General features: G+C 40.6%; 1 protein-coding gene across 1 annotated transcript in view; it reads right to left on the minus strand.

Annotated features, from left to right (window-relative positions):
• Nucleotides 1-6,595, minus strand: part of LOC146650704 (dual specificity calcium/calmodulin-dependent 3',5'-cyclic nucleotide phosphodiesterase 1A-like) — a 43,309-nt gene extending 36,714 nt beyond the window's left edge. Inside the window, exon 1 of the mRNA XM_085385032.1 lies at nucleotides 5,731-6,595. Within this exon, the coding sequence (XP_085241158.1) occupies nucleotides 5,731-6,464 (734 nt within the window). The 5' untranslated portion in view covers nucleotides 6,465-6,595. The remainder of the gene's footprint in view (nucleotides 1-5,730) is intronic.
• Nucleotides 6,596-12,737: the final 6,142 nt, after the last annotated feature.

Below are 12,737 nucleotides of genomic sequence, written 5' to 3' on the forward strand. Positions count from 1 at the left end.
TGACAGTTTAGAACACATTCTCATGTAAAAGAATTATATGGTTTTGACAGTTTGGTTGGTTTGGTGACCATTATCCATTTTGATGTATAGACTTGCAGTTTAACTGCCACTGAGCTTTAATTTGTAAAGTTTTTCTTTTAATTAAAAAACAACTACTTTGAGATTTATCCCATTGTCTTTTTTGCACTACTCAGAAGAGGCTGTCCTCCTGCTGACAAAAAAGTAACTACGTAACTTTTACTCTGAGTACATTTTGAGACAGGTAATTTTACTTGTACTTGAGTAAAATTTCAGCAAAGTAATAGTACTTTTACTTGAGTAAAATATTTTAGTACTCTTTCCACCTCTGGTTATTATGTAATGTCCTCTTTGCTGGGTTTGAATGATGACATATTACAATGTATTTCCTTGATATATATTCAGTGTTGGGAAGGTTACTTTTAAATGTATTCCATTACAGATTACAGAATGCATGCCCCAAAATGTATTCTGTAACGTATTCCGTTACGTTACTCAATGACAGTAACGTATTCTGAATACTTTGGATTACTTAATATATTATCATGCTTTTTACAACTATTGCTGTGATTTATGACTATTACTGAAAGTCCGCGGCTCCGAACCATATTAAAGGGACCTCTGGCTAATATGTCGGGCTCCCTGTCGGCTCGTAGCCGAAAAATAGCTTTACTTTGTTGTCTGGGTCAACTCTGCTAGCGAGAGACAGAGAGAGGCGTTGAAAGGCTGCTCCAACGGAACTTATTGTTTTGGAGGAAAACACGAACACGGTGTACAGTCGAGTCTTAATAGCTTACTTACAACTGGGCTCGTCAGGCACTCTTCTTGGCTGCAGTGGTTATTATTATATTTACATGCTTCCAGCTCCCGTTTCTGCTCGATGACAACTCGGAGTTTTCCACTAGCCTTTTTCTCCCTCCTCGCGCTCACAGACCCATAACGTGTATGGCAGTCCATTCTCCCTGCAGCACGGACTACACTGCCCATGATGCTACATTCTTTACAGCATTTAGCATTCTGCCTATTAGCTCAGCACAACAACAACAACAAAAAGGCGCTCTCTCACCCAGGAAACACGCAGAGAAAGAGCGTCACCCTGTAACCATGGCAACAGTAACGCTGCCACCTGGAACAACAGAACGTAGCTGTCAAACAAAACCCAAACAGTCCTGACCCGCGACAAAATGAAACAAGAAAGTACTGCCGTGTAATCCATTTATCTCAACAAAGTAACTGTATTCTGAATACCACCTTTTTAAACGGTAACTGTAACGGAATACAGTTACTCATATTTTGTATTTTAAATACGTAACGGCGGTACATGTATTCCGTTACTCCCCAACACTGTATATATTTTCCTTTTTTGTTGTTAAATGTTTTTTGTCTAATCTAATTTGCGAACAGAATGGAAAAGTCAGAAAGAAACAGACCTAAGTGTAAAATGTTCTTGTTTTTTACCTTGTGTTCCTTACAATTTCAAAATTGTTAGATTACTATTTATTAAACTGAAGATGTCAAACAGTGTCTGTTAATGTGAGGTTTTGTGATTTAATAATGATTCAAATGTCATCTGTGCAATATTTCACCACTGTATATGTGTAAAATGTGTATATATTCTGTTTCCTTCTTTATATAATCTCTTGATAATAATCTCTATTGTTACTGTTCTATATATTTATTCTGTTGAATAGATGTAGCAAATTCCTTGGCACCACGTTATCTTATCTTATCTTTTAAATGCTCACTTGTAGCATGTTCGTAAATGATTCAACTTTTGATCAAAGCACCACTGCTCAGTCACAATCCACACTGTTACTGCCAGAGGCTAAAGACAGAAGAGTCACCAGCATTGCTCAGGGGGGCAGGACGCTGCTGATGGAACAGACAGTCCATCTCCCTGGTCGATGTGCTATTTATTTGCTGAAATTATTTAATAAACTACATTTTCCAGACATGCATAGGTATTTGCACGCAGTGAAGTTAAGACAACCAATGCAGGAAATATTGGAAGTCTGGTTGTTCTTGATTGCATCACTGCTTGGATGTTTTTGTGGATACTTGGATCATAAGTTAGCTAGCTTTTCCTAACAAATCCCTATTTTAATTTCCAAACCTCTTTGACAAATATCAGAAAGCCTCTGGAAAAAAAACAAACTGACATTTTCAGTTTTAGTAATTCTTAGAAAGAATGACCATGGCTGTGCTTCAGGAAGTATAGCTGGTCATCTACTAATCAGTTCAATCCCTGACTGCTCCAGTCTGCAAGTCAAAGTGCACTTGGGCAAGATACTGAACCCTGAGTTGCATCCGCTGTGTTCACTGGGGTTGAATGTGTGTGAATGTTAGATAGAAAGCACTTAGACATAGAAAAAAGTGATTTTGTGTGTGACTGGGTGAGAGAGACATGCTGTATAAAGTGCTTTGAGTGCTCAGGTACTATATAAGAAAATTTCCATTTACCATTTAGACTAAAGGAAGATCTGAAACTGAAACGATTTAGAATTTTAACTAGCTTAAGGTGGAAAAAGTGACCTGGTTGAAAAAGATCTGACTGCCTGTCATGGGCATGTCATGCAACCAAGACAAAGGGACAAACCACTTCAATCAGACATACAGACTTGTCACAACAGGGAGATGTAAAGGTATGCTTTAATACAACGGGTCCATCAATTCTTTTCCTACTGTGACAAGTCAGCATCTCTGCTGGGAAACAGATTTGTTGACTAAAACATCAGTGTATGCTTTAGAGTACCACACTGACCTTATACATGACCAGTTTAAACAAAAAAAAAACAGAGCTATCATTTCCTCATTCCTCCTTATTTCTTATTTATTCCTCCTTGGGGACCTACGTTATTGGAATGAAACCTCACAGAGGATAGCACAACGCACCTGGGTTTTTTTTTCCACTTGTAGCCATGCCATGCCATTCTGGAGATACAGCAGCTTTTAAAACATATGCATTAGTACTCTTTTTAGTCTATACTATTACTTTAAATGTGTAAAAAGTTCTTAGATTTAAGTGGACCAAACCAGACGAAGAGCTATAACTAAACTGAACACAGCACTGTCCAGATATTTTGTATGTGACAAATGTTTCTGGTGAAACTGCAGTCGAAGACTGAACGTGTGAGCTGCGAGTCACTGAAAAAATCAAGAAGAACACTTGTCTTAGACACATTTATGTGCTGCTTTCTTCCTTTAAAGACGGCAGGCAAACAAACACAAAAGACTGGGAAAGTTATGTAAAAAAAAAAAAAAAAACACCCAAACTAATTCTTGACGGAGCATGTCACAACTAAACTGCGAAGAATTTGACGACTTCTTTTGTAATCTGCCGTCAATAAATCATTAAGTTTCTGAAGCTTGAGGAGTTTCTGTGTGGGAGTTACAAAATTGGAAAGTAATGCTGAATGGATGTGAATACTTATGATTTTTTGGCCATCTATTCAACTAAAAAAAACATTTTGGATGAATTAAGCAGAAAATTATGTCCTTCTGTGTTTTTGGAAAAGGTAGGAGCAGCATACTTCAGGCTGAAGAGGAGCAGGATTATCCAGAGCATGCATCAGAGCCTGATCTGACGGTACGATTATGCATCAGTGGTAACAGTCACGGATATTTGGATGTCTGTGAAGGCACCGTGAATGCTGATCAAGACACGTTCAAGGTAAAAAGAAAGTAAACACATATCAAGAAAACAATAAAAATAATCTGGTCTCCAGCAGATCTTAAAATTAGGCAAATAAAACCCCAGATGAGCTACAAAACATGACAGTAGTTTGCTGGTCTGGAGCATCGGGGCAGAACACAGCATATCAGCATAAACAGCTCGTACCACTGGTCAAGCAAGGTGGTGGTGGTGGTGCAGCTACAGGACCTGAGCACCTTACAGTTACTGAGTCAGTTACTCTATAAACTCCTCTGTTTACCAAAGTATTCTAGAGTCAAATGTGAAGTCCTCGGTCCAACAGCTAAGACTTGTCCTACACTGGATCATGCTGCGTGACAATCATCCCATGCACAGCAGCAAATGTACAATAAAATGACTGAAAACGAAAAGCATCAAAGTGTTGCAAAGACTCCGTCAAAGTCCAGAACTCAGCCTGATTGAAATCATGCAGCTGAAGCGTTGAGCTTTGATTATACTTTCCGCATCCGTGAGCCTACAAGGGTCCGTTCAGGTCAGAGTGACGGAAATTCCATCATCAGATAATCAGTTTGAAGGTCTGTGCCGATGTCTGAATGCCTGCCACTGTTTTTGAGACCATGTGTACCCATCCACATAGACTTTACAATACAGTGCGACAACTGCACATGGGCCTGTGGAGGCAGACTTCAAAAAAAGTATAACAGCAATGGCTACTCAGCCACCGTCTGCAGAAGGGTTATAATCAAAACTGTGCCGGCAAACTTCAGTGAACTGAAAGAGTATGGTAAAGAAGAGTAATTCTAAAAGCTACTGAATTTTGGCTTTTGTTAAAACAGCAGCGACACTGTGTGACATGTTTTGTGCTGCTGTTCATTTGAGCTTGAATTTACCTCATTTTAACATCTAGTAAGAAGTAGAAAATTTATCTTATGTTGTAATACATAAAAACAGACTGACAGATAACTGCCAACTCTTATGTTCATACCAAGGGGTGCAATTTACAGTCACCAGTTAGCCTAACATGCTTGTCTATATACTCTAGGAGGAAAAGCCACACAGGGAGAACATACAAACTCATCACAGCTCAACAGGAGGCTCAAACCAGCAGTTGCGAGTTGCAGTTCTTGCCATAGCAAAGATGTGTTTAAACACATAGCTTTTTTTATATATATTACAATAATAAAAATGTTTATTGTGTGTTATATGGACGATTTACACATCTAAAACAAAAGTGTACATATTTCAATTTGGCAACTTTAAACAGCAGTCACTTAAAATCCTTACTTGGACTACTAGGATTCATTGCTTCATGCCTACAGGGCATTCACTGGTTTGAAATGCTCAGTTTAGGAGCATTTCAAAGTGTGTTGTCAGATTTGTCAAAGAAAGGATCCGCGAGTGATGATGAGCGTAGTGTGATGAATGAGGCTGTAATTCACAGACTGAAGCATCAACAGGACATTCAAACATTTTGTGTTCGCATGCCCTGCCTTCATCTCTGTCTCTGTTTTCGTCCATCTCCCTGCTGATGTGTCTTTCTTTGCTGAGAGTTTGCTGCATCGCAACGCTCAGTTGTTACCATGGCAACAATGGAGAATTAAAAAAAACACACTGGGCTCTTTTTTTGTTGTTGTTGTTGCTGCTTTTGATTTGTTTTTTGTGTGTGATCGCCTCAAATTCAAACAGATGTGGCGAGGCTGTTCCGCTGCAGCGTAGGAGTCAGCTGCTAAGAAAGAATCTGACAGACAGACAGACGAGAAGCTGTGACTTCATCAAACACACACACACACACACACACGCTCTCTCTCCCGTGTTAAGTGATGTTGCACGCCCACCGTTGCCCGCTCATTTTCTGTCATTTGTCTTCCCCTCCATCGTCGGTCCGTGCCAGCATCACCAAGGCAACTGGTCAACCGCACTGATGCCGTCCCCGAGGCTGTCAGTCTTACAGCAGCTCACGGATCCTCACAGCGTGATCACCAATTATCGATAGTGCTATTGCATCAACACACTGACATTACATCATCAGCCAGCTGACTGCGTGATCTGTGTTTACTCACATTCCTCTGAGCCGGATCAGGACCTGGTTGTTGTGATTCTGCTCCAGAGCGTCCCCAAAGTCCTGCACCTCCTCAGACTGCTGTTGCTCCTTCTGCTCTTCCTCAGTCCGTGACATCTCCTCACGCTGCACCTCCTCCTGCTCCTCCTCCTCCTCCTCCTGCTCTCGAGGTTGCTGCTGCTGTTGCTGCAGCTCCTCAGTCTGCTTTACCTCCTCCTCCTTTTGTTGTAACGCCTCACTTTGCTGCACCTTCTTTTCTTGTTGCATCTCCTCAGTCTCTTCCTCCTCCTCCTTTTCAAGGTGCTGTAGCTCACTTTCCTGCACCTCTTTGATCTCTACCTCCTCCTCCTCCTTCTCTTCTTCCTGTACCTGCTCCTCTTGATGGCCCTGTTCCCCTTCTGGCTTTAGCATCTGCTCAGACAGCTCGTCCTCCTGCTGCTTCAGAACCTCCTCCACCTTCTCTTGTATTTCCCACTCATGCGCTGCAACCTCCTCTTGTTCTAGCTCTTCCTCCTGCCCATACACATCTTCAGTATCTCCATCCTGTTGCTGCACTTTCTCTTCCTCCAGGTCTTCCTCCAGCGGATGGACCTCCTCCTGCTCCTTCTCTCCCTCTCCCTCCTGGTCCTTCACTTCATCTTCCATCTCATGTTCTTCCTCCTGTTGCTGCAACTCCTGCTCCTCAGCCTCCAGCAACTTCTCAGGCAGCTGCGCCTCCTCCGCGTCCTCGTTCATCTCGGTTTGTGGCAGAGCTCACCGAGCAGAGTTCAGTCTCTGTGAAGTGTCCGGACGTCTCTCAGTCCGACAGAGTCGTGAAAACATCAACACTGATCGGAGCCTTCAGTTCAGCGAAACTTCATCCAACTTTCTGTGGTGTCACCTGATGAGCCCGGCCAGTCCAAAGCGCTGATTTCGGACTGATTGGTAAGGGAAGTGGAGGGGTTAAAGGTCACGAGAATTTGGAAGGAGACAAAACAGGGAGCATAAAAACAGCAAAACACGTCTCACAGAGATCTCGGAGCGCAGTGCCAGCTCTGTGCGCCGACACTGCAGTGACAAAATGATCCCACTGAATGTCCCAGAGCATCGCCGTAGCAACGCAAGGAGGAAGCCGACCAGCAATAAAGATGGGATAGAGTAAGGGAGAGAGAGAGAGAGAGAGAGGAGTGATGGAGGAGTACAAAAGAGAAGCAGAGAACATTGCAGTGCGTTTCCGTGGTAACCCAACAACGGTTGCCAAGAGTGATGGAATTCTGCAGCCGACAGACTGCCCTCCTCCTCCTCCTCCTCCTTCTCCTCCACCTCACCCCCTCCCAAATTCAAATGCACATAACTTTACGCTCTATTCAGATACAAACAGCAAAGAGGCACATTAATCTGTCCTCCCCTCACTCACCCGCAGTGCCTGCCAGAAAGACTGTACAGTGAAATATGTGTGTGTGTGTGTGTGTGTGTGTGTGTGTGTGTGTGTGTGTGTGTGTGTGTGTGTGTGTGTGTGTGTGTGTGTGTGTGTGTGTGTGTTGTTGGTTTTTTTGAAACAGTGATGATGTAATGGTCCTGAAAATGAGAGTCACAAATCCTCTCCAGTCAAGTGGTACAATCTCACAGTCGGTGTAAAGTGCTAATGGCTCCCTCTAGAGGCTGAAAAGATTATTACAGCCATAATTTCCTCATGGATGTAAGATTTTAAAGCTTTAAAAACAGCAATCTTTCCTCTGTCTTTAGCCACACAAATGTAAGGACATGTTTCTGAGTGGCCCTTAAGCTATGTGTCCAGTATATATAATATCTCTAACAGAGGTTCCCAAACAGTTTCCTGGAGGAGGAGGCCAAAATCCAATGGCCAGATGTGACATGGGATTTTGCAATAACTGTATAGCATTAGTGTAATTAGATCAAATATTATGAATTCACGTTTAATTTGTTATCCAAATTAATTTTCCTAAAAAAGTGTTCCAGTGGCAATTTGGTGGGAATTATGTGATCACGATAGATCAAAGTTTCTGGTCATGGTCAAATAATCGGCAAAATACCCTCATAATGTGACATAATTAACCATATAATCAAGCAGAAGTCTAGCCACAATGGTAAATTGACTGATTTTCTACTCTACTATACAACATGCCACATTCACCCAATCACACAAGCACTGACTCTAAACTGAGTGCTTTTCTGACGACATTCACACAAATTCACTGATGTTTCTTGCACAAGGAGGAGCCAGAGGTTCGAACCACCAACCTTCCGATCAGTAGGTGACCTGCTCTACCTCCTGAGCTACAGCCACCCCATGGCTGTACAATGTATGTTAAATCAAGTTGGAAATTTCACCAACCCTTATGGCTGCTTCTTGGTCTTAACGTGCCAAGCAAGTTAAAGAGCTACTTAGAAAGCAAACATTGATCACCTCAATTGAGCACTAGTCTCCACCACAGGCACCAAAACTGCTTGGTGGATTGTGTAATAGTGTGCAGCAGGGGTGGCAAAAATACAGAAATTCTGTACTTAAGTAGAAGTACAGATACCTATATTAAAAATAAAGAAAGTAAAAAGTAGCTCCTTGAAGGACGTTTCTACCAGCTATTTTTGTGTAAAGCTAACCGAAACTTGTGTTATATTAATGTAATAATAAAATAATATTAGTAGATAGGAATACAAATTTTAATTTAAACTAATTTTTATTTCTAATTGTACTGAGCTTGAACTTGTTAAATAGAACATGAGCAAAGAAAAAGACGGAAAATAAAAGTAACTCTATTTTCTGTTGCCTACGCTGTAGAGAGTGACTTTGTGTCTAAACAGCAAAATGACGGTGGGGGTGGAGGAACCCTAAAATCAGTTGTAATGGCTCATTATGGTGAAAAGAATCACAGCTCACGATCATTTCTATTCAGCACTCCAGTAGATTTTCTTAATGCACAGACTGAGATCAGCTGACCTGCTGCTGCTGCTGCTGGTCTGAGGTTTACTGCTCTTTGTAGATTTACACTAAACTGAATTCAAGGAGATGTAAGTTATAAGTTGTCCACTAACAGAATTTCTTTTAACATTATACTGAATAAAGCTGGTCTGAAGATGGAATTCAGTGAACGAATCTAAGCAACGTGATGTAACCTAACTCTGACCATGAAACCACAGCCACTGTGCACCAATTGCACACTTTAAATCCATCACAGTACAGCAAACTAACCTGTTTATCCTGCACTGACCTGCAGAGTATAACTACCTTCATATAACACAGTCAGTCTACCTCAGTTTGATTTACAGCATGTTTCGCAATATGAAAAAACTTAATGTGACACATACAGACCCAATATCTGATTTAAAAACATGAGGACTTACATGTAAGCTTTAAATTTCCAATTTATCAAGTCTTTCTCCTTCCTCTCCTGTCCTGTCTTTCTTATCTTTCTCCATCGCTGACTGAAATGAGCTCACTCTCTTTTCTCTCCCTGTGAAATGCATCAGCTGGACTTTTACCTAGCAACACACTGTATGACAACTGCACACAAATTTGTTTGTGTTTTTGCTGATGTTTGTTGAATTTAGAAATGCTGAATCTAAAATTACCTGCTACAAAATGTTATTCCCTTAATGTTTGCCCCTCTTCTGTAGCTCTAGCTAGATGCTGAAGTACTGTGACCTTCAGTCGTTTATGGGAATTTTTTACTATTCTTCCAGATGTTGGACGTGGACGAGAAGTCTCCACTCTAATTTATCCCAGAGATTTTCTTTCAGGTTGACTCTGTGCAGGTTAATCTTCCACACCACGTCTTCTACACTAAATTCACTCTATGTCTTTATGACATAGAATTTAAAAAATCATAAAGATATTTATTACATCTATTAATTTGAGTCTTTTAACATGGGAGTTTGTTGGGAATGGGGTAGGGTTAGGGTTAGGATGACAGTCTCAAGTGGCCAATAGAAGAACTGCAATAGCTATAGCTTTGTTTCTAGAGCCAGAATTTGTCACTGAAGTCACTATGTTTGTTAAGTAGGATTTCTTCTCCCCCAAATGTCTGCAACAGGTTCATTTTTCATCCCTGCATGCATCTTACACAGCAGCAACAACATTCTTACCAGGTGTTGTGGGTTTTCAAAATGCAGAGGTTGGTGGGTCCATAGACAGGGTTTTCAACACTGCACCCGCTCCTCATTTGATTCTGCAGCCGATTCACAGCTGAGTGACCTGATGAGGGGGAGAAAGGAGAAGTTTGCTTTAAAAGCCATTGGTGATATTGAAAATACTGAGTTTGACAGATTTTTTTATACTTTAAAAATGTGTTAAACAGAGAGTTTCTAAGTGGAATCCTGTTGTTTTAGAGTCTGTCCATGCTTGTGAGGTGAAGGGTAGGATTATAATAACTGTGTCCATGTTCTCCAAATGAGCTGCTCTTGTGGTTGTAAACAAGCCCTCAGGGTAACAGTTTTCCCTCTGATTGGCCAGCTGGCTAATTGACTGTTAATGGTTTCTTCACTATAAGCACCAACGCTAAACAGACAATTAAAGATGACCATGTGGGCGACTGGAGGAGTGTGTGTGTGTGTGTGTGTGTGTGTGTGTGTGTGTGTGTGTGTGTGTGTGTGTGTGTGTGTGTGTGTGTGTGTGTGTGTGTGTGTGTGTGTGTGTTTCAGTAATATATTCAGCTTTTTGTTTGTCAAAAGGCTTTTTAGGCAACAAGTAGCTCATGAACAGAGCTGAGCAACATGTTAATTAACTGTCAGACAGACACTTTGACAAATAAACCATCTGAATTTTATTAAGTGGACCTTAAAGGTCACTTTCAGATTTTAAAAATAGATTCTGTTTATCAAAACTTTATGTTTTTTATAAAAAAGATAAAGCTGGAGCAAAGATGTGGAGTCACTAAAGGTTACATAAGATCTTTTTACAATCACATCAATATGTATTTGGACAATAAAGTAATTTTTATAGCTTTGCCTCTGTACATCACCACAAGGGATTTCAAATCAAACAATCAAGATGTGGCTGAAGCGCAGACTTCAGTTTTTCTGTCAGCAGCTTTTATAACAGTATTTTTATAACTGTTAGAATTACAGACATTTTATACAGAGTCCATTTTCAGAAGTTCAAAACCATTTAGACAACTAACTGATCTGCAGTTTAATTGCCAGATGAAGCATTTTTTCCAGTTATTCCATGTCAAACTAAGAAGATGAAAGCTGTTGATTCAAAATATTGAACTCTTATGTGGTATGCATTCACTGTAACTCTCATTGTGAGGTTCAAATAGATGTCCATGCAAGTGGAAAAGACTGTTTAATAAATGCAAATACACCACTGATTACACTCAAGAACAAGAAACCCAGATTAAACCATATCTATGTATATAATAGGTGGATGGAATGGTTCCTATATAGTGCTTTCTACTCGAGCACACAAGAACATCTCATTCACACATTTATACAAGAGCTTTCTATCTGGCATTCCCACTCACTCATGAACACATCGGGATCAACTCAGTGTTCAGTACCTTGCCCAAGGATACTTTGGCATGCAGAATGAAGCAGTCAGGGATCAAACCACAAGCCTTTAACCTCTGCTCTACCTCCTGAGCCACAGCCATAGGAAGTGTGGAGAAGGAAAGAAAATAATCTGAAATATAACACATCATCTGTAAAACATGAGGCAGGCAAGGTTATAATATGGACATGTATGCAGCTGCCAGTAGAATTTGATAACTTGCTGTTTGCTGATGATGTGATAGCTGTACTCTCTGCTGAGATTCAGCCAAATGCTGTAAACTGATCAGATGGCACTTCACAGTAAAAATGGATGATGAGCCAAAGAAAACTGCAACATCGCCCAAGACTCAACCCAGGTGAACAGCTTTTCTTGAACACAAAACTAGATGCAGGGACCCACAAACAAGCAGCACCTGAAGATGGCTGCAGTAAAGGCCTAGCAGAGTATCTCAGAGGAAACACAGTATTTGGTTAGTTTGTCCAGATAATGTTGAGCCTCTAAAAAGGGGATTATGGGGATACATATAAAAATGGCAACAATTAATAAAATAAAATGTTAACACAATACTTTTGTTAATACCCTCGAATCAAAGCTGAAAGTCTGCACTTCAGTCACACTTTGATTCTTTGATTTAAAATCGACTGTGTTGGTCTACAGAGGCAAACCAAACAACAACTGTCTCACTATCCAAAAACCTATGAACCCAACTGCACTGTGTTGACTTTCCTTTGCTCTATTAGTAGAAAATTATGAGAGATAACTGATTTCATGTAGCACACTTAAGTTTGTTAGTAATTTTTAGTTCTTTTCTTTTTGAACATTATTTAGTTCAGTTCAATTCAGTGTTAGCACCAACTCACAACTAACGTTGCCTCAGTGTATTTTGTACTGAGGCTGAGAAAACCCGGCAATCAGACAACCCAGCAAGCCGTTGGCAACAATGGGAAGGAAAAACAGCCTTTTAACAGGACGAAAGCTCTGGCAGCTATCTTTTTAGCACTTATCTTATAAAGTCACACCAAACATACAAAAGACTAAATATGACAAGTCTTACTAACACTCTGTTTTAAAGAAATACTTAAATATCAAGTTTATCTAATTACACTCAGCAGCATAGTTTGTGACCCAAACATTTTATCAGTAGTCTATCCAAAGAAGTCTATGTTTAAAGGATTTTCTGTTTGACATATAAAAGTTTTTCATACTCATCACATAGATAATTAAAAAGATCTATAATTTAGTTTTTTAAAGAGGATGGTATGGAGGAGGTATGGAGAACTAGAAAATGACTGTCTGACCTGAAGCTTGCTGAACAAGCGAGCCATCACGAGGCATCACTGTCACAGCCGTCCTTCTGTCCAGGACCGAGCAGAAGGAGCCCATTGTCAGAAGTAACCACAGAAGCAGCAGGAGGAGGGAGGAGGCTCCAAACACACGGATGCTGTGTATATATTTTTACCTGTTGTAGATACATCTTCCTTTTGCTTTCATCCACATGCTGCTCAGTGTTGCTCTGT

This window comes from Rhamphochromis longiceps, linkage group LG16 (genome assembly GCF_057381845.1).
Source record: "Rhamphochromis longiceps isolate RC_006_pf linkage group LG16, R_longiceps_female_GT1.1, whole genome shotgun sequence".
Classification (NCBI taxonomy): Eukaryota; Metazoa; Chordata; class Actinopteri; order Cichliformes; family Cichlidae; genus Rhamphochromis; species Rhamphochromis longiceps.